Raw genomic sequence first — 22,232 nt, 5'->3', positions numbered from 1 at the left:
TAGAATTACTATTTAAAAATAGCACGCATTATAATATTGGTAGAGTATTTCATTAATCCCAGTTCGTTACAGCAACTTAGACTAAAAAAACTAACAACGGTAATAATGAGTATAATTAAAAAGTAATGAGCAACACTTTCATGTTGTTGCCGGTAAGAGTGAAGCCAAAACGACTTTTTACAAAGTTGGGTGGTTTAAACTATGAGCATGTCATGTTCATATGTAATGTAGTAACTTTAACACTTTCCCACTGAAATGCAGTGAAGTATAAAAGCATAAAATGAAAATATCAGTACAAATTACAAGTACTTAAAAAGTGTGCTTGATTACAGTACTTGAGCAATACTCAAGTTATTCCACCACTGGGCACACACACACTTTGCAACCTCACATTGAAGAGGAATCCTTTGCTCACTTCGCTATCATGCAGAACTACATGGAATGTACAAATAGCAGGGATGAAGTTTTTTTCCTTTTACTTTACCCAGATGTTTTATATCCTAGAATGGCCCCTGAATTCAGGTGCAATACTTTACATCAACCTGTTTCCCTTTTCAGTGCCACCATTAACAGAGCAAATTGCTTTCTGTGATATATTAATCAAGGTTAAATCTCTATTAGCAGGTATTGATATCACACCACTTTATTTGATATTGGTACCAGTCAGCATTCCCTCTGCCAGGCACTAGTATGCTGAAGAGAATGGCTTGCTACTCAGGGCTCTAGAGGAGTCCCATCGTACAGCTTAGTGGGTGCCGTGTGTCTGTGTGGGATGTGAAGCTCAGCAGGACCCTAACCAGCTGCCACCAGGAGCCCAGACCTCAGCAGGGGGCTGGGACTGAAGAAATACTGTAAAATGTTCCGTCTGTCAGACCACACCAGGAGAACAGAAAGCAGAGGAAAAATACTTTGTTGTTGTTGCACATCAAAATGATGCATTTGATGATGCAACTCACCGTCATGTGACTGACACAGTTTGATGGTAAATTTAAAATGACACGTGGTAACAAAAGTGTAGGGCCTTGCCATAAAAATATATTTTTTTCAAAACCACTGAATCCTTCCAGAAATGCATACATAAGAAAAAAACACATACTATTTGAACGCACATAATGACCCCAATTTATTTGAAAATTGGAAGACATGTTCATGGAAATCCTCACAGCCTAGGCAAATCCAGACTTTCCCCAAATATTTTGTATTACTCACTTCTGAAAGAGTGAATGATTTAGACAGCTGTGGAGAATCTTTAAGACAGCTCGCAAACGACCATTATGAACCTTTAATGGTTTATCAAGGCAATGACTGAGGATAATAGTAATAGCACTTAATTCAGTGAGAATCGTGCAGCGGCTGATTTCTTTTTTTTTTTTTTTAAAATCAACATAGTCACTCCTGCAATACTTTAGTTCATTACACAGGCCTCTCTTGCAATACTGTGAATCAGCTTGGAAGCAGTTCAATCATGCTACATGGTGCTGCACACATGACAAATGTTTAAATACTAGTTACCCGTCTCAACATTTATGATGCAGTATTGGAAAACAGGATTTTCTTAAACAATTTTCATGAATAAATTTGATTTAGGTGATTGATTTAAAATAATTCTATAATAACTAATCATTTACTTGTGAATAAAAATGCTTATAATGAATAGTAATGCATTTGATCTATAGGAACTATGCCAGTCAATTAATCAAAAATTGATAAAAAGATATTGAAAAAAAACAGGATACACTTAGTAAACTACATCTGTCATAGCATCCAACCTCACCACATCTGTGATCCACAAATATACAAATTCATTTTTTCCCCACTTTTTCCATTTATTTATTACAATTAATTCAATGTTATCCATCACTTTTCCATGTGTCAGCTACTCCTTTTCCATTTAAAACAAGTCCAGTATGTGACTATTCTTAAGAAGCTGAATAGTCCTGAAGTCGGGGCAGGGGAGGGAGGATGGGTGGGTGTTTTGAAAGAAAAAGGACAGGTTTGTAGGAGGAAAGGAAGGAGGGAGTGATGTCCTCCCAGGAGCCTCTTCCACGTGAGGAGTTTTTTCATAAGCTATGTGAGATTATTTTTTCAGCGGTCGTCTTTTTCTCCTCTTCTTCTTGCGCTTTCGGGCCTTGTCTCGTTATCTTCTTTCTATTCTACGTCCTCTGCGTCGTCTCCTTGGTCTCCGTCCATTAGCAAAGCGGCGTACTTACTGGCTGAGCTGAACTTCTGAAGGCAAAACAAAACGGAACCTGGATCAGAACAGTTAGCTTTGGATGCTAAACAAATAAGAGCGTATACAATAAACAAGATGTTAAGGAGGATGTATCATTAGAAATTATTTGATGACTGCTGATGGGCACTGGGGAGAAAAAGGATGTTTTTAAAACCTAGAATGTACGGGGGAGCACTGGTAAAACAACTTAGGGCTTTGGGGGAAACCTTTAATGAAGTATAATTTAGGTGAAGTCTGACTAATCCTTGGCAGTGAAGGACTTACAGGGGTTGGGATTTCTTCAAATTTCTTTGGCTCTGGGGGTGGTCTGGAGTCTCGGTCTCTTCTGTTATCCTTTCTACAATCAGAGCGAACACTGAGGTTAACATCTATTGGTAGACCTCAGTGCTTGACTTCTGCTGTGAATCCTCAAACACACAACTAAAGGGAGCAAAGACTATGCTCATTTTCATCATCTGAAAGCTGCTTGGCACCCAGTTCACACTGTGCTCAGTTCTCATTTTCAGAAGAAAAGCCTCAAGTAAAACTCAGAAAAATCCCAAATTTCAGGTCCAATTCATGTTGTACTGTGGATATTTTGAGTAGAAAAGGTAAAGCATTAAATGTGCACACCAGAAACCCCGGTGTTCTTGGGTTCCTAATGTCCAGAACACTAACAACAATGAATGCATCATCAGTCGTGAAACTGAGCATAGGCCATTCTTTACAGATGCCCAGTAAATGTTCTCCTAGTCGCATTAAGAACTTCGGAGTGGCTAGCTTTGGATGGCTGACCTGTCTGCCTCCTTTCTTCGGTCTCTGTTGGGACCCTCTCCTCGGCCCCGCCCTGCTCCAGGCCCTGCAGGCCCCCCTCGTGCCCGTGGGGGACCCCGGTCCCGACGCATACCGTCAGCCTTGTTCTCATCTTAAAAGAGAAGCCAGACAGTTGAGTGAAGGGAGGTTATTGGACTTTCTACTATAGACCACACTCGCAACACACTGCAGCATAGGAAAGCCACTGGGTTGGATTCATGAAGTGTAAGTCACTGATGTAGGGCCAGATGAGAGGTGCACAACTGCATGAATGCAAGCTGAGCTTGTACAGTGTAACTCATTTCATTTAAATTTGATATGGGCTTGAAAGCTGTGCCAAAGGTTTCCAAAACAATAATGAAAAACAAGTCATATTCTGATAGAGTACTGCTAATAATGTAGATATTCAGTGTTTGTACATTTGAAAAGATTACTCGAGTCTGAACATGATATAGTTTCTTTCTTAAATCAGAATGGTGGTGCATATTATTCTGCAATGTACAATGCAGATTAATGTGAGAAATATTTCAGTGCTCCCCTTGTAATGAATACACTCTTAGCAAGAAGATACGTTCATGACCTTCTCCAGTCTTGATAGAAAGAAAACACTGGAACTCCTTTATATAACGTAATAACACTGCATGTTCAGTAAGGACTGGACTCCCGGTCTGTAGAGTGAAGTTTTACCTTTTATGGACTTTACGGCATGAATTGAAAGATCACAGATCAGTTTACATGCGAACCGTAGTTGCCTTTTCTTGACCACAGAAGAGTTTGAAACCATTTACATTTCAGCATCAATGATCACAAAAAGGAAATCTTTAGAAGTTTGCAAAAACTATTGGATGGACTGCTAAATAAGAGGGTAAATAACACTTTACCCTTTTTAAACACTACCGTTCATGACAAGACCTCTAAAAACATCTGAAACTAATGAAGTCCCATCAGTTAATTGATTTAAAGGACGCTGAGCTTGATAAGAAGAGCCTTAAAATGGCCACCTTACAGTTAAGATAACTTGACCTTTCTCTGGTCCCAAACTTTGCATTTTTGCCTCACTAGTAGAGGGAATTTAAGAACAGCAATGTTGTCTCATTTTCATCCATCCACTATTTTTGTTTTGGGACTTTTGTTGCTAATATGGCTCTGAACATTCATGTTTTCATCCAAAGTCTCCATTATCACATATGATTGTGGATGTATGCAAGTGGTTACAAAACCTTCAGTTTCCTTTGCTTTTGTTGAGTCCTTTTACAGTCAACATAATTGGCTCGATTGTATTTATAGTCTATACTGTTTGGTTTGGGTAAAATCTCCCACTCATCAGTAGGCCTTACCTTTTCCAGATCCTATTTCATCTGCAGAACTTGGGGAGCTGAAAAGAAAGTAAGAACAATCAGGGAAAGGTAAACAAAGCACTCATTTTACTTTGACTCATTTTACTTTGACTCAGAGCAAAGTAAGCAGTCTTCCTAACATGCAGTATGTTTAGTTTGAATTCTCACCTGAGCTTGGGAGGAGTTGAACCACTTGGGGAGACGGGAGAAACTGGAGGTCGCCCATCACCCTCACTAGAGCCTGTGCTGGCTGCACTTCTCTTGGCCCAGACGTTCTCCTTTGGAGGAGGTGCAGGCATCACCTTCAGCGGCTCCTTGGAGCAGCTGATAGGGGGGGGCAGCGGTGAGGTCCCAGGGGAGGAGGGCTCACCTTCTCTCGCACTGAAAACATCATTCTCTCCAGAGCGCTCACCATCTCGACACCGGGAGCCTGGTGGAGTAAAAGAGGAGCACGTTCTTTATTACTGTTTTATATCATAGTAATATACTCTTTTACCACTTGAAAAGATATTCACCAAATTTTTGTTTATCTTGGGGGTTTTGTTTAAAGAACACTGCCAGAACAGAAGATGGCAGCATTTTTTATTTTTTTTTAAGACAATAAAAAGTCTAAAAAGGTACTCAAAAAAAGGACACAACATAGGATACACACTCCCAACGATACTGCCCCTTCAGGTTTATAAGGCGAAACCAGATATCTGAAGACAAGCTCCATCAGAATTAAATGCAGATGTACTGTGTCTCACCTCTTCCAGAAGTACTTCCTTGCTGTGAAGATTCACTTCCTGTGCGAGAACGCTGAGTATGAGTTTCTTCAGTACGCCAGCTTGGGTCCCTGAAAACAAAAAAAAAAAGCTTACATTAGGCCTGCAAACTGCAAACAGATGAAAAGGGTGACAGTTCTGAGAATAGGGCCAAGTTTAGTGTGTTGCTGCTGCTCTTAGGATAAAAGCTGAAGTGGTTAAAGGGTTACTTCAGGGATTGCCTTCACACACCGCTTTTACGTGTGACTATACACAAAACATTTTGTTTTTACTTAACACAATCGCATAAATTCTTTTTATCATATGATGTTAATGCAGGTAATTTTTCTGACAAAATGCATGTGTAACTTAACTTAAGTGCAATATGGCTGCAATAAAAAAAAAAAAAACCTTCCTGAAATATATTTAATCATAAATAAACTCCAAGTAAACTTGAGTATTTGAAAGCTATCACAAATGGCGTCGTCATCATCTCATCAAAAATAAGGTGTTGACTATTGATATTGACCCCTGACCTGTCTCGCATCTTTCTGTCGGGTCCCCGGCCTTTGTCCTCCTCCAGCTGCCTCTGCAGTCTCTCTTCCTCTTTCTTCAGCCTTTCCTCCACCTCCCTCTCCTTGGCTGCTGTGTCAACTGGCTTGGCTGAACCAAAGATGGATGAGGCCCTGCTGCCGGAGCTCGGAGGTGCAGCTGGGGATGTACCACCACTGCCGCCGCCGCCGCCGCCACCACCACCGCCGCCGCCACCACTGCCGCCGCCGCCACTGCCGCCGCCGCCACCACCACCGCCACCACCTTCTTCATCCTTGGGCACGCTACGGGGCTTAAGGACCAACTTGGGTCTCTGCAGAGGAGCTCCTGTGAGAGCAGGAAAAAATAATAATAATATTGAGTTGTATGGCTGTAAATATATGAAGAAACTGTACTCTTTAAAGAGGGAAGTGTAAAAATATCAACATAATTTTTAAGTTCTTAAAAACTTTTTCTTTAGATATATTAATTGAATTAGTGCTTAATATAGAATCCTTAAATTACCATCGAACAACACCACTCAAAAACCTTACTTATGATCAGTTCATAAATAATGCTGACAAACTGTACTTTTTGTATGTCGAGCTCTTACCATCACGCTTCTCATCCCTTTTCTCGTACCGGTCCTCTCGTTCCCCATAACGTTCCCGGTCCCCGTAACGATCACTGCTACCTCGACTGTCATCATAATCGCGGCGGAAGCCAGTGCCAAAGGCACGACGACCTCCTCCTCCGTCACGACTACCACTACCACCACGAGAGTCAAAACCTGGAAGGATGGCAAGAGAGAAAAACGAGTTTAGTTGTCCGGATTGTGCCCACAAGCAGTCCTCATCTCAACTAAACCCAAACTCTGAAACAAATAGTGGCTGATTGGATCCCAATGCGAGCAATATATCTTATCACTGAGGGTGCAGACTCGACAGTTAATGCGTCCTGGCATGATTGATAACAAAAGTTACATCGAAAAGACAAATTTAACAACGGCCAAGGTTGCAGCAGAGCAATCAGGGAGTCATGTTAGCCAATGACTTCATTAGGACGGGCATGTAAAAAACTATTTTGTGGATCTGCATATACAGCCAGGTAGCACTGAATCCCAACACAGGGTCTCAACAAGCACAAAGACACACCTCCTCTATCGAAGTCTCTACGGTCCCTGTCGTCATAGCGATCTCGGAAGCGGTCTCTCCCTCCCTCATAGCGGTCATTGTCCCGCCGCGGCCCATCTTTGAAACGATCCGACTCATAGCGGTCCCGTGATCCTGCAAGAATTGTAACAGAACAACGATGACATTTCACTTCTGGAATTTCTCTGCTCGTGAAATGCTGGTCTGACTGGGTTCGGACATCAAAGAGAAGGAAATTATTATCTTCAAATCAACATTTAGCAAAAAATATATACATAGCACTATGAAAAAGGTATATAAAGCTGTTATCACAACCGTGACGCAAAATCCGGGAAAACCTTTTTCAATGAGAGTGAATTCGGACACTTTGGAATAGTTGATTGGTTGGTTTACCAGGGGTGTAACAGTGTGTGTGCGCGCACCATTTGGTACAGGACGTTCAGTATGCGCCATCCTTTCAGTAGCTGTATGCCAACAGTTTAACTGAAGTGTTGAATATCTGTGGTGACACCTCAAACATTTAATTTACAAACGGTATCACCAGAATGTGTCGCAAAAAAAACGGACTCGACAGCGAGTCCTTCTCTCCACATGCCTAATGCAAGAGAGTATCTCTGCGAATATGTGACCACCCTCGATCGTAGAGAATAGAGATTTAGAGTATATGGTTAAAGTATGTATTTATTATTGACAATATGCCGGTATATATGCCGGTATATGCCAGTAGTGCATTAACTGTTAAAAGGAAGAATTATGGACAATGAGCAACTATGTTCCAAATAGTGAATTTTGCCGTTACATCCGTAGTTTCAACTGATATTCTCTTCGGATACAAGAAATAGGTCCCTTCTGTCCAAAACCACGAACACATTTATTCATGTCAAAGCATGCGCAACAACAAATTGTGACTCACTCTCTCCAAAGGCTTCCTCTCTCTTGGGAGGTCCATCGTCGGCATCTGAACTGGGACGAGCCCTCCAGTCACTGTCCGTCTTGTCGGGCCCCATGTCCGACATCCGTCCACCCCTGTCTCGGCCTCCCATAGAACCATTGTCTCTCTCTGAGTGGAGAAGAGGAGATATTAAGATTAATTATAGAATGAAGGTTAAAGGATATAATCCCAACGTAGTGACCAGAAGACATTGCAGCACTGTACCTTTATCATTCGACTGGTCTGCAATATCTACACGGATCCTTCGGTTTCCCAGGTTCTGTTGGCACGAACAAATTGAGTAGTTAGTCATTGTCCCGTATATATCTTTGTGAGAAGAAGAAACTGACTAATTCATGGTACAACTATAGATCGTTGTCACTCATGTGAGATCATGTTAGTTAAAATAAAAATGCAACTAATATAAAAAGTTTTTGTTGTATTCTCTCACCTCCTCATTGAGACTCAGGGCCCTAAGGAGGGAGTCCACGTCATCAAATTCAGCATAGCCGAAGCCCTTCAGCCTCTCTGGGTTACTGGGCTCTCTAGGCAGACGCACTGCACTGATCTGGTGAAGATGGTGACAGAACAACATATAAAAACAGAGAATGCACTGATCTGGTCCCAGCACTGTAAAGTTCACCCATTTAAGAATAGGAGACACCGACAGTAGTAAGCGTTGGAATTTTCCTTCCGATTCTTAGATGCATCACGATTCTCTCATGAACGATTATGACTTGATGCAGAAAACTCAATCGAAAATTTCAAACTCAAACTGTCAACATTATCGCCTGAAACAATTCTGTAACACCGGGCCATCTATTCCCTACCGCAGCAGACGTAGTACACACACGTCTTGTTTACGTTCTAAACTTGGCTAAATACTAGCGGAGTTTTGGTGGGCGGTTGAGCTTGAGCAGCCAAATATGGATATGATTCGACCAACACCCCATGGCGTACAAGTGAACGTATGAACACATTTTGCTTCTTTTACTTTTGGTCCACTACATCTCAGAGGAAAATATTGTACTTTTAACTTCACTACATATGCCAATTTTGAGATTCAGATTCCTAATAGAAAATATATATCAACTAATAAATAATGATGGAATATTAATTAAGTAGTACTTAGCCTAAGTAAAGTAATCAGTAAGACTTACAGCAAATATATTAAATGGACCATTCTGCATAAAAAGTACTTTCACTTTAGGTACTTTAATTAGATTTTAATGTTGATACTTTTGTACTTTTACTTAAGTAACATAATGAATGCAAGACCTTTACTTGTAACCGACAATTTTTACACTGTGTTTTTGTAAAAAAAAAAGTAATCTGAAACACATTGGTTGTCTAAACGAATGGTGATGACACAGCAAAAGGGTCACACTCACAAAGCATTACAAACGAGATGGGGTTTTTGTTTCAAGACTTGTCGGTTGGGTTAACGAGTTTGCTGCAGATCGCGCACTGAGGAGAGTCTGCCATCCACCACAGTCTAGGTTATTAATAGGAAACACATAAAATATATATATATATATCATATTGTTTATAGTAGAATATCAGTGTGTTCTTTCCATATTTGCTGATGGCGAAAATAAACGACGCTGAAACTATTGCTGAAGATCGAGAACCTGCCACTGAACCAAAAATTGCGGCGCTTCTAAGTCCAGTGTGAACCAGGCTAACGCCCCTAATGTCCAGAGTTAAAAAGGAAAAAGAAACAAAGTTAGACCTGTATGTCCTATTATTTATTACTAAACAAATCCACTGGTCATGCAGTGTGTTAACAACAGCAGCCCAGAGGGCTGTGCATCACTGAGGACTGAAAAGCTTCAAAGATAAATATTTAAATTATAGATGTAACTGAATGTGGACAAAGCTAACTACCTTGATAGGATGTTCAGATAATCATTTAAGGCTCCTGTACAGAGCAACAAAGACTGTGACTGAAACTATCACTTGAGTTTCACCTTTTGTTTCCTTGCAAGAGTTCAAGTAGCTGTAACTCCCGTAAGTGCCATGTGTTATATGCCCTGCAATGCATATGTGTGTGTGTGTGTGTGTGTGTGTGTGTGTGTGTGTGTGTGTGTGTGTGTGTGTGTGTGTGTGTGTGTGCGCTTGCTACACCTACTGCCAAGCCACGGAAGAAGTCTTTGATCGAGTCCTCAGTGACATCATAGGGCAGGTTGCCCAGGAAGGCCGTGTAAGGTGGGCTGCGGGGCAGTCGGGACCGGTCAACATTGGGTTCACGAGCCGAGCGAGGCGCTGTGGGCAGGATGGACCGGTCAATGGCCGGTGCCCGGTATGAATCCTCCTCCGTGTGCCACGAGGTCGAAACTGGAGGGTGAGAAGAGAGAAAATTTCAAACAAATACTAACCTAAAACTTACTTTCAGTTACTGACCAACAACAGATTATTTTGCAGCCAAATCAAATTGTTTACAGGATATTCAACCTTTTTTTCCTATATTGCATGCAATACTTGACTTCTTTCTTTAGAGGGCTTGTACAAGGGCAATAAAGTAGGCCATGAATTTGAGATATTAGTTTACGGATAATTAAAATCCCTCATCGGCATTATGGAGGTTAGTTTATGGCTTTTGCCAGTGACACCTACAGTCTATGGGGACATCCATGGGTTACACTCGTTGTCTTTTTAATTCTTTACAGCACATTTTGTTTGTAAGCCCTCTGGCGTTTCGGAAAATAATGTAAAAAACACTTAAATGCAGCATGCATAGGAAATATGACGATGTTATAAAAGCCACAATGGAATATGAGCAAGGGTGCACAAGAAACTCTATCTGGAGACCGATAATTCATAGCTAATAGATCATAGAAAGATCCATTAATGTACTTGACCAACCCTATTGTGTTTTTGATTATATGAAGTTGTAATGATAATTTGAATATCTGCATCACAGAGTTAGTGGATTCCTTTCAAAATCTCATAATTTTTTTAGTTTAACATTAAAAAAGCAGCACTGCAGGCTGAACAGTTTCATAATAACCTGCAGTTATGTTGTCATCTAGAAGTATTATATTTCTTTAATAATGTAACAATATATTCTTGCTTAAAGCTACCTTGTATAATTTAAGAGCTTAGTAGACATTAAGCAAACAAATTGTATCAACCTCAGACACTTGATGTTGCAGTAATTGAACAGAAAAATTAAACCATCTCTACATGATTGTGATTATACATGATTCACTAACTTGCCTGAGCCTGACCTGTTCTTACTGCTGTATAGCTTTAAAAGACTTGGAAAGAAAAGACCAATAACGCTCTGCAACAACACATCATATTACATTCAGTGTCTGCATTCTGATATTGATCTTTCTTTCGTTAGATGGAAAAACGCAACACAGATCCATGGTTTGCCAGATAAAAACTTCCTGTGTGCATTTCAGTGTGTGCTCACCATCTCCGTCTAAGTCATCGGTCTCATCGGCCCAGCTAGTGGACTTGGCTGGGTAGCTGGGGGGCGCGTTGCTGGATCCCTTGTCCTCTGCCAGGAAGTCAGTCAGAGTGAGGGTCTTCCCCTTCTTATTCTTCTTCTTAGCTAAAAGGGGAGATGAACACAGAGTACATAGTGAGCCATGGGTTGGTTGTCTATACGGATATCTGTCAAAAGAAGCATTTAAAGCATAAATTTAACATATTTATTTGCAAAATGACATGCGGCTAAATGGTACATTTATCATAATTAGTTGGAAAAACAGTGATGTCAGACAGCTTCACTGGCTTTCATTAGACTCAATGAAATACTACAAAATAGTCATAAAGGAGCGAAATGCAATGCTGTGAGATTAAATCTCTTAGACGCCAACACTACATCGGTCTGGGTTTGTGTGCGTCTCTCTCCATTCCTGTGGACAGCTGATGAGACACCAATGTCTGACTTGTTTTCCTATTGTAAAGTAAACACACAGGGAGTGGTCTGTCAACAGATCACAAAAGGTCTGTCTCTATCGGTTCAGCCCCAATAATGCCATGCAAGGATCAATAATTGTGACATGTTCAACCCACAGGACCGCATGTTTGCTGCATTTTTTTTTTTTGAAGGAATACACCTTGGAGTGTGTTTGAATAGCAAATACTTTCCGGATGCACATGGGGGCTCCACACAACTCAACTCATAGAGCAGGTCTGGCTTGTTTTGGTTTGATGCAGAAAGGGGAGCGACAATAAAGCTGGCTGTGAGCTTTATTGTGAAAATCCCAGCTGTCAGGACATTCTTTACACACATCGTTACAAACCCTGCTCACATACAGAGCAACACAGACTGTTACCAACTCTTCACCAGTACATAATGCTAAGTCATTGTTTACAATCAACAGGCCCAACTGGCCTCGACTGCTTATACCCACTAAAACTGAAAGTAATACACTGACTGCATAATAGCTTCTTTTTTTGTGATCCTCACTACTGTGACATTAGCCACCTGGGAGCTGCGTAACGTTAACTTTAGGCAGCATTGACTTCTGCTAACGCCAACAATAACATAACAGTTACAAGGGCCAACACACAGGTTGTTTGTGTGCAATATACGCAGATCGCTTTTGTCATTACGGGGTTAGTCAGCAAAGGAGTGCTGACGAGGGAAGTGTCCCTGTTTAGCAGGCTAGGTTTTAGGGCCTAGTGCACGTCGCAGCGCCAGGATCCAAGTGCGCCATCGTCGGAGCAAGACTATGTCGGTAGGGTGGGACGGCTCAAAGTTGCGAAGCTGCCAGGGAAGTATTTAGGAGTCGACCCGACAGGCCCAGCTGCCCCGTTTCATCAAACACCGATAGCAAGGAGCCAGGCTGCACACGTGGGGAGACTCCTCGGGCTGCACGGACTTATCGGCCCAACTCCTCCTCCACGGAAACGCGCTTGCGCCCGATGCTTATCTGCTGTGAGCGCCACGGCGAGCTCCGCTACGAGCATACAATGTGCCAGCTCTGCACGCAGTTAGCAACATTTCCTAACATGTCACACAATGTCCAATACGTGTAATACGGTGTAGACTCGAGAGCGGACAGCCCAAACATCGAAATAACATTTTTTCCATAGGAAAATACCACATGTAATCTGTAACATGAGGTTAAATGTTCAGATTGTGCAAATCGTTCATTCGCCTTCCTCCAGCAGTTACGTCTTTACCGGGCCAAAACAACTGACGAACCGATTTATACACGCGGGACAACGACGCTAATCAATGAGACGACACTTTAACAATCCCAAAACTAAATATGTTTCATTTTATCGCGGTAAAACCCTCTGAAATTCCACCCAACCGACCCAGATCGTTCACCCTCGTAAGCCTCACCTGACGCCGCCATGTTGGAGAACGAGTTCGTAGTAGTTCCCGGATGAAGGCGTCAGAGGTTTATTGTCGGGAGCGCGCATCGCTGTTCACGGGCATGTGTCCTCTCTTGTTTGCCTCTCATTCATCTGTTGGTTGTAACTTTCACGGGTTTTCATTTATTTCTCTTTTATAGCAGTCTTCAAATCCATGGACCAAAGATCTCTATGCAGCTTTAACCCTCATTCTACCAACTTCGGTCCCCACAGATCCCCAAGAGAAAGCCTATATTTTGTATTCTGTCATATCTTATAGGTGCTTTAAACCATCATTCAAATGTTCCATGAATTTGTCAATCAATGTGTTTCTGATGACTTTATATAATTGTTTTCTGTTGTAACTGGTGCTTTTTTAATACTAATTTTAAATATGAATGTATTGGTTGCAGAACATCATAAAACACCAGATTGCAGCCTATGGTGTTTTAATAGATACAATAGGGTAGATAAAATGTTTGCTATGGGCCCTAATTTAAAGAATCACACACTATCAGGGGTAGGGGCACTCTGTCAGTCATTTTGAAGTAGACAGACACAGATACAGCAGACACAGATTTCCTCATGTGCTCTGTCTATTCTTGTTTTACCCAATATTCAAAGTAACTGTAAGTTAATGATCAGTTTTTATTTCTACAGATGACATTAATTACATAACTAAGAATGTTTGAGAAGAAAATGTTTCTAAAAGTACTGTTTCTTACAGTACTTCATTCTTGGGGTCAATATAGTCTGTAGGTATAGTCCTACAGCTAAGAACAGGGACCATCAGAGCTAAGCAAATAAAGCTGAAGAACAAGAAAGACTATTTAGTAGCCTACACAATGTGTATATATAAATTCATATAAAAGGCACAAATGACCGACAACAAATATAAGATAAAATGTCTACACACAAGTCAAGTGTTTATGTGTGTTGTGAACCATACAAATAATGCAAAGAAATAACTACTGAATGTACGTGTTAAAATATAGTTTATACATACAAGATGTATATCAACAGTGACAGTTTATGATGTACATGTAAAAAAAACGTGCATTGCAAACTGTCAAAATGTTGTTTATAATGGTAGCAAGTGGGTGTTATGGTGTTACAGGGTTATTGACAGTTTATGAGTGACGCCCTGCGGGAAGAAACTGTTCTTGTGTCTGGTTGTTTTGGCATCCAGTGTTCTGCAGCGTCAACCAGAGGTGAGAGGTTGGAAAAGGTTGTATCCAGGGTGTGAAGCGTCTGAAGTGATGATTCCTACCTGGCATCAATGATTTCCTCTGTAGTTCTGTCAGTTGTAGTCTGTTCCTGTCCTGTTTGGTGACGGATCCAAACCACACAGTGATGGATGTGTAGAGAACAGACTGGACTGTTGCGGTGTAGAATGGGATCAGCAGATCCTGAGGCAGGTTGAACTTCCTGAGCTGGTGCAGAATGTACATTCTCTGCTGGGTCTTTTTCCCTGTTGGTGTCTATGTTGGACTAATGCATTCATTTGTGAGCAGCATTTCGTTAAAGCTGCTAAAGGTGATACTAAGTCTACAACAAAAGAGTACTGTTGCATTGTTAATCTAGATCAATGCATTATGTTTTCTAAATTCATCATGTTTTTATGTGATAACTACTATCTAGCATGCAGTTGTCAACTGAATGTAATGGAGTAAAAAGATATAGTTCTTCCTCTGAAACGTAAGTATAAAGTAGCATTACGTGGACATCCACTGAGGAGTTTGTGTGTTCTGCTTTTCTTTATTCAATAACTGAATAATAACAGGATTTAAAAGGAATAAATCATTACAATTTTAAGTTTAGGAGAATATTAAAAGAGAGTAAAACAAAGGTTTGCACTGTATTTCGAATTGCACTATTCATATTATAAACAAGCTGTAGACAAGAATAGTTGATTGAGACCAAACTAAAACTAAAAGGCCAGTTAATATTGTGCATTTGTTATTAGAAACGTAACTCTAATGGAAAGATAATATTGCTGTGTGCTGGATGTGTTTGCACATTAATACTAAAACATGTGTGTCCCCTGGTTTGTTTTAAAATTCTTCTGCCCTCCAGTGGCCAAACATCGATTAAGACAGCTTTAAGCAACCTGATTATAATAATAGAATAATATATAATAAACATAATTAAGCCAGAAATAAATTAATGTAATTTGTCAGCCATTTGTCTTTTGGGGTGTGGTTATTTTGTGAACAGAACTTTTATAATCATCCGTCAATATAAATCATATAACAAGATATCACAAAACTTATCACAAAACATTACATGTATGTTCTTACATCATGTAAATATGCACAAGAGACATGAATGTTGGTCAACAGTGGTTTTATTCCTTTTTATTTTGCCGTCAGGTCAGGCAATGGCTGCTTTTCAAATAGACCTGCCTGTTTCACTGTGGTGTGGTCAAATGCCTTTATTCAGAACTGCTTAAATCTTTTATGGTTTACACAGAATGTGTTCTTGGTTTAAACTTGGCTTCTAGATAATTGGACCAGCATGTATTTTTTTTCCATAATGCATAGTTGTGGGTTTTTCTGCTTTCATTGTTGGGATGGTTCCAGATTCTTTGTTCCAAATTAGCTTGCAGCCGCCAGCTCTTCCAGTGCATCCTGGAGCCTGTGGAAAACACAAAGGAAACATTTTGACTTTCAAAATGTTGAACTAGTCATGGTAACTGACTGGAACTATTGCCTTGATTCAGGATGTGGTTGTACTTGACCAAGCAAACCATGATAAGTGATTTTAGTATTCACCTCCACCACCATCAACACCTTGTCTGGATCTGTTTTTTCTCCTCCTAATTCTTACTTGAAGTCTCCACCATCCATTAGATTCTTGTAAGTGCCAATCTCGGCCTCCAGTTTCATCTTCATGTTGAGCAGCGCTTCATACTCCTGGGTCTGTTGCTGGATGTTTGCACGCAAGTTGGTCAGCTCCTCCTCCAGATGAATAATAATTCCGTTGTATCTCTCCATTTCATTGTTGTTTCGCTGCTCTGTGTTGCGTAATGTGTCCTCTAAGGAGGCTTTCTGATAAAGGATTGAAAAAGATGAATCAAAAGTGTGCCAGCAAATCTAATATAGGAAAACATGGGGAAATTCCAACCTTTTAAAAAAAGAGGGTGTTAAGTAATTTTAGTATTTTAAAGACGAACATTGCAACAAGACTTTATAATCTGATGATAGAATTTGATTATTTCATGCATGTCATTAAAATGAAAATGAATGAAAACAGAATATAAAACACATTTTTGTAAAATGCATGCTTACTAAGCTCTGTTGGGATGCAAGTTCAATTTCCAGGGTTTGTATCTGTCTGCTTAAGTCACTCCTCTCCATTTGGGCTCCCTGGAGGGCTTCTGTGTTCTGTGATACCTCCACCTGCACATCCGCAATCTGACAGGGAGAAGGGGAAAGGTTGTGAGCCAACAAACAAGAGAGTTGTAAGAGTATTGACTACATTTTAAAGTATTGCATCACCTGATTTTCATGCCACCGTTTGAGATCTTCCGCGTTCTTCATGGCAATCTTTTCATAGTTGCCCCTCACGTCCGCCATGATCTGGGCCAGGTCCTGACCTTTGGGAGCGTCTACGTCCACTTGCACGCCTGACTGGGAGATCTGATTCCTCAGCTCCATCACCTCCTATAGAACCAACAGCATGAGAGAAATTAAGCAACGCATTCAAAGGTGTGTGACTCGTGAGCCACTGCTCCAAGTGCTATGGTTGATCTGGATGTACTGTGAACCCACATTCTCGTGGTTCTTCTTCAGGAAGGCGAGCTCCTCCTTGACAGCTTCAATCTCGCTCTCGATGTTCATCCTGGTCATGTTGGTGTCATCTATGAGTTTCTTCAGCCCAGCGATGTCGGCCTCCACAGACTGGCGGATTGCCATCTCATTGTCGAACCTGTAGGGGTTCACACAAACAAACCCTGTCACAGATATCAGCTGTTATATCAGTTGTTATTCACATCATGGTGTATTGTATAAAGTTACGAAACGGTAGTTTCAAACAAGTGTTTTAGACTCAAAGCTGCAGTTGCTGAAATCCTATTGTCAGATATTCTATATGCACTGTACAAACTCTGCACTTGTTTCCATTTGCAAAGTCTATAACTTTTGACACCAAAGCATTTCTGCCTTCGAGCAGGATGTATGAGCTTAACAAATTAAACAACACAAATATCAACATACTTTACTTTGAAGTCGTCAGCCGCAAGACGGGCGTTGTCGATCTGGAGCACAAAACGAGCGTTCTCTGCAATCTTATCGAAGATCTGGAAAGGAAAAATTAATAAAGTTTTTTTTTAAGTGTTTTTGCTTTTTATAAAAGAACACAATTGTTTAATCAGAAGCCCCTCCCTTCAATGCTCCAATCATGAGGTGCTATGAGATGCCAGTGTTTCGCTACATTTCGCTGCATTAAAGATGTGATTTGAATCACTATTTCCCCTTATGAAACAATAAAAACCCCAGAGTCCGATTACACACAACATGATTGAATCCATAGCAACATTCAGAGAAAAGAGGAACCACAAACTGAAGGACAGGAAAAGAGGATGTTCCTGTGCCAGAACAGAATCTGGTTTGTTTTAGCATTGTTGGAAACATGGGTTTCCTGTCTGAATAACTCATACAGACAGGATTTTCTTTCTCTCCAATTCTCTCCCAGATGCACTTTCTCTGGCTGTCATTTTATTTGTATATGTATCCCTGTGTGTTAATGTGTGCAAAGATTGCAAAATGATTTGTGTGTAAAGGTTTTTGAGTTTATACTCTGAACTGCCTCAGAGGAAAAGGGGGAATACTCGTGCCTTTATGTGTAAAGAAAGAAAAAGTGCCACCATCAATGTGTCATTTTGTACCATTGAAGATTGTGAGTCTGTACAAGAATGTGACATTTGATTCTGCAGACTGAAGCTGATTGTTATAAAACCAGTGCACTCACACGCATCTGTCTGCACATACACACACCCACGCTGGCAGTCCGAGAGCCTTTGTGTGTGTGTCATTACCACACATCTGTTTCACATTGAGGCCCTCCTACACCAGAGAATGCATGTAGAATCACTATTTACAAGCAAGACCATTTGGAAATGCTTTTTTCTGCTGAAGCTTTGTTTGAGAGCTTTTCAGTCTGTCCCTCATGACGATGCCCTCGTGTTGATGAATCATCAGAGGAAGTTCTGGACATTTTGTGGCACAAACTAGTTTTTTGGGGGAGGGTTAGAGCTCAGCAACCACACCCTTCATTCTCTTGCGAGAAATGTGATAACCTACAAAGGAAATGCTGCCAGTCTCAGCATGAATGTTCTCAATCTTAATTTGTAAATTTAGGCATAAGATGAAGAATAAACACACTCATACAAGTTACTGACACAAGTAGGTTTGAATCATGCCATCACATGCACTCATTGAATCTTATAGTAGAGGCCACATTAAGCACTTCTTAAGCATTTAAACACTCATATCTCAGCCTCCTCCATCATTGTCTGTCTCACCTAGCTGTATCAACGTCATCAAACAACAACCACTGTTTCATAGTTTTCAACATTTCATACTCAACCTCCCCCTGTTAATTCTAGAGGTCAGCATTCAGTGTCATGCTTACTTGATTGCGTAGATCATCTATGATGGGTTGATACTTGCTGTAGTCTCTCACGTTGGGCCCTCCCTTCTCCAAAGCCTCCATGATCCTCATCTCCAGCTCCTGGTTGGCCTGTTCCAGATTCCTCACCGTCTCCAGGTAGTTGGCCAGGCGGTCGTTCAGGTTCTGCATGGCTCCCCTCTCGTTGCCCATGATCCCAGCACCGGCACCACCACCAGTCGAAAAGGATGCACCGGATCCTCCAAAACCTGAACCCATACCACCACCCATTCCACTGCTCACCTTGTAGGCAGAGGAAGAAGAGATCATTGGGGCACCAGAACGCAGGGAAGACATGGAGGCAGAGGAAATGCGGGAGCCAGATCCACCAGCACCGCCATAAATGCTGGCAGAACTGTACTTGGGTGTGGATCGGGACTGCACGGTAGATCTTCTGAAGCTCATTTTGGAGAAGTTTAGACACTGCAGAGATTGAAGTGGAAAATGAGATGTGGAGACTCACTGCTGGCCGGCTTAGAAAGTGACGCTGGCAGTAGGAAGTTGGAAACTTATACTCCTGCTTTTCTCCCTAAGTCACAGCTGGTCTCTCAGACCCTGCCCACTTTAACATCACCCTAGTTTTCCTTTCCTGCTCCCCCTCCCTGCTCTGCGCTCTCATTCACCCACATCTTCCCTTTTTTTTAACCAACAATGTATTTTCTGTCTCCAAGGCAATGTTTGAGGCATTTCTCAAAACACACATTCACATTTGAACAACTAGAGCAAATTAATTTGATTAAACTATAAAGATCACATAAACCACAGTTCACAATAAATTATAGAAAGCAGTAATATACATGCTGTCCAGGGTAAAGTACTTTAACTGGAATATAGTTAAAGCTAAAAGTTAAGGGGTAGAATATTCTTTTCAAAATGAAGTTTACTCAGGAAGCATGCAACCAAATTCCTTTGGTTTGACCATAAAAGGCATAATGTCTACCATTCGCTGCATAGTTTCTAAGTTTATGGTCAGCCTTGGCCCCCAAAATAAATATATTTTGACTACCTTCTTATCTAGACTAAACTGAAAGTGAGATACTGTGTAACAGCTGCAGTGCTCCTTCTTGTATCTTAAACAGAAGGGGGGGGGGGGGGTAGTTATTTACCTTTTATTTTACTTTTAAAGTACAAAATTAAGTGGTGGCATTGAAATGTTTGTTAGAGTAGCTGCCGTCAGAAAGCTCCTAACAATCACATTTTAATACAAACAATAGAGTAAACAGTATTGACACGCCATACAGTAAGAAGAAACCTAAGGACACCCAAGCTTCAATTATACCCAGAATACCCGAGAAGAGATGAGACGACTAAAGGACGAAAGTAAACTAATGGCACATTGTTCAGAATACAATCAAAAGGAAAGAAAAGATGTCCTCAGTAGGCGATTATCTGCTCAAATCAGCTTTATTGAGAACAATTATCTTTGAAGCACGGTGTGTCATGAGAACTGCATTTGATATCTCAATAAGATATATCCTTGGTGAACCACAGGGGAAAAAAACACTTTTTTGCATCAAAGTGACGAAATGCCATCGAGCCTACTGTCCCTGGGAACTACACAATTGGCATGAAACTATCAAAAAACAGGAAAGAAACTGGATAATTTCCCGAAAAAAAACAAGCTGTAATATGCATTGTTTTGGCAGGACCTTGGAAATGTTCATATGGGCTAAAGTTCTGTTCAGAGTGGATATCACACTGGGCCCCAGAGAACTGGATAATAAAACCTTGAACCACCCCGGGGGAAACTGGCAAAGGCTAAAACACCCTCCTGAGCTTCATACAACCCAGTTCTTTTCTTTTCCAATCTTACCTCACCTTCATGGTTGATCAAGTTTCAGTGTTTCTCACACTTCACTTCAGCCCCTTGCTGTTCATTTATTTAGTCATTTCTTTTAGCAGTACACATAAGAACGGGGAAAAGCAGCACAAAGAGAGAAGCAAAAGCAACAAAATGTTGTCTGGCCTGTGACGAGGACAGGCAGTTATAAAAAGGAACTATGAATTAAATCAGCATGACTCATACCTCGTGACAGTGTCTCCGCTATCTTGTTTGTTTGAATGTGTGTTGGCAACAATTTGTCTCGCCAGGCAGAGCACAAATAATAACAACAAATTGACAACATACCTTAATCAATAGTTTTGTATAACATATCTAATATATTGGATATTTATAGCACATATCCTGCTTACATCATGTGTCCATATGAGGATTTTTTCCCGTGAATGATAACTCCAGAGATTTCCTTTTCCCACATGCAACAATCTGATCTGAATTGCACACATCTTTCCCAGATAAGACAGGAAAAAAAGCTGAGGAAAAGAAGAGAAGCCTTGAGTGTGTGAGTCATACTAACAGACAGCAGGAATCTGGAAACTACAACAGGAGTTTATGTGCTTCGCGATTCTTAGACAAGTCTCTGATTATTACTGCTCTCAGTTTAATGCAGACTTAAATGACCTTCACTTCCCTTGTTCTTTGGTTTCCTTTTGCCAAGCTGCAGTGCAGAATGAGAGCTCTCACATGCTTATATACAAAGTCAAATGTGTATTTGCATAGATGCATATGCATATTTATGCATATATGTTTGTGTGCACCCTGAAAGATGCACAAAGGAATGCAGACAAGAGTGTGACACACTTTCACACTCCCTTTCTTACATCCTTCCCTCCTGTCTTGATCAATTCCTTGTTAATTCACACAAGATGATCAAAAGACACCAAAAGAGAAAATTAGTTTATGTTTTTTATGAATATCTATATTCCAGTTTTACGGCCAGGATTGTTATCAAAGTGTAGGGGTCACACATCAGAGGTTAGCAAAATGTGTCAACTAAGAGACATTTTCTCTGTGGGATGTCATGTCCATTTCTAGCGCATAGACATTTCACAGGTAGACATAGAAAGAGCAGTGATACGACTGTCACAGCAGTGAGTCACCTATGTTCCCATTTCTCAAATGGGAACAAATGAGTAATTTCCTTTAAGGAAAGAGATGATAGATTGTCTTTTATAAATCGTAAAGTTTGAGATACTTGTACTTTACTTAAGTATTTCCATTTATGCTCCCCATTTATTTGATAACTGTAGTTACTTTTTATATTAAGATTAATAATACAAAATACAATCAACAAATAAATTGTGATGTATTATTGTATGATAAGATTAGGAGAGAAAGTCTCAATATAAAGTTGTTGAAATTGGCCCCATCAAACACATTAATTTAACAATAATTATGATCAAATTATATAATGTACATTATTCTGAAATGGCCCATTCTTCATAATGAGTTCTTTTACTTTTCGTACTGGAATTATATTTTGGTGCTAATACTTTTGTACTTTTACTAATGTAAAAGTTGAAACACAGGACTTTTACTTGTAATAAAGTATTTCCACACTGTGGTATACTTTTACTTAAACAAAAGATCTAAGTACTTTTTTCTCCACTGGTTTAGCCTGTTAGCATGCTAACATTTGTTAATTAACAGTAAAAATAAACTACAGCTGAGGCTGATGGGAA

At 40.5% G+C, this 22,232-nt stretch overlaps 2 protein-coding genes across 3 annotated transcripts; both read right to left on the bottom strand.

Annotated features, from left to right (window-relative positions):
- Nucleotides 1-1,098: 1,098 nt before the first annotated feature.
- eif4ba (eukaryotic translation initiation factor 4Ba) lies at nucleotides 1,099-13,075 on the bottom strand. Its single transcript, XM_068720523.1, has 15 exons — nucleotides 13,030-13,075; nucleotides 11,140-11,280; nucleotides 9,850-10,055; nucleotides 8,170-8,286; nucleotides 7,944-7,998; nucleotides 7,701-7,847; nucleotides 6,791-6,922; nucleotides 6,250-6,426; nucleotides 5,642-5,984; nucleotides 5,109-5,197; nucleotides 4,531-4,792; nucleotides 4,363-4,400; nucleotides 3,008-3,137; nucleotides 2,498-2,570; nucleotides 1,099-2,226 (listed from the first exon to the last, which is right to left on the bottom strand). The coding sequence occupies exons 1-15, from the start codon at nucleotides 13,040-13,042 to the stop codon at nucleotides 2,149-2,151; spliced, it is 2,001 nt and encodes a 666-aa protein (XP_068576624.1). The 5' UTR covers nucleotides 13,043-13,075; the 3' UTR covers nucleotides 1,099-2,148.
- A 2,294-nt stretch (nucleotides 13,076-15,369) lies between these two features.
- On the bottom strand, nucleotides 15,370-19,201 carry LOC137879636 (keratin, type I cytoskeletal 18-like). 2 transcript variants are annotated; one of them, XR_011103749.1, is made up of 7 exons: nucleotides 18,675-19,201; nucleotides 17,258-17,340; nucleotides 16,814-16,970; nucleotides 16,541-16,705; nucleotides 16,331-16,456; nucleotides 15,815-16,090; nucleotides 15,370-15,677 (listed from the first exon to the last, which is right to left on the bottom strand). XR_011103749.1 is itself a non-coding variant. In XM_068720524.1 (7 exons), exons 1-7 carry the CDS (start codon nucleotides 19,113-19,115, stop codon nucleotides 15,638-15,640), a joined length of 1,233 nt encoding a protein of 410 aa, XP_068576625.1. In that variant the 5' UTR covers nucleotides 19,116-19,201; the 3' UTR covers nucleotides 15,370-15,637. The 2 variants fall into 2 exon arrangements, 1 of the variants encoding a protein (XP_068576625.1); XM_068720524.1 differs by having other exon boundaries at nucleotides 15,870-16,090.
- Nucleotides 19,202-22,232: the final 3,031 nt, after the last annotated feature.

This window comes from Cebidichthys violaceus, unplaced genomic scaffold (assembly GCF_023349555.1).
Source record: "Cebidichthys violaceus isolate CVI_PGR_0920_01 unplaced genomic scaffold, fCebVio1.0.p SCAF_25, whole genome shotgun sequence".
Lineage (NCBI taxonomy): Eukaryota > Metazoa > Chordata > Actinopteri > Perciformes > Stichaeidae > Cebidichthys > Cebidichthys violaceus.
Note: the sequence above shows the minus strand (reverse complement) of the source record. Positions and strands in the feature narration are given on the sequence as shown.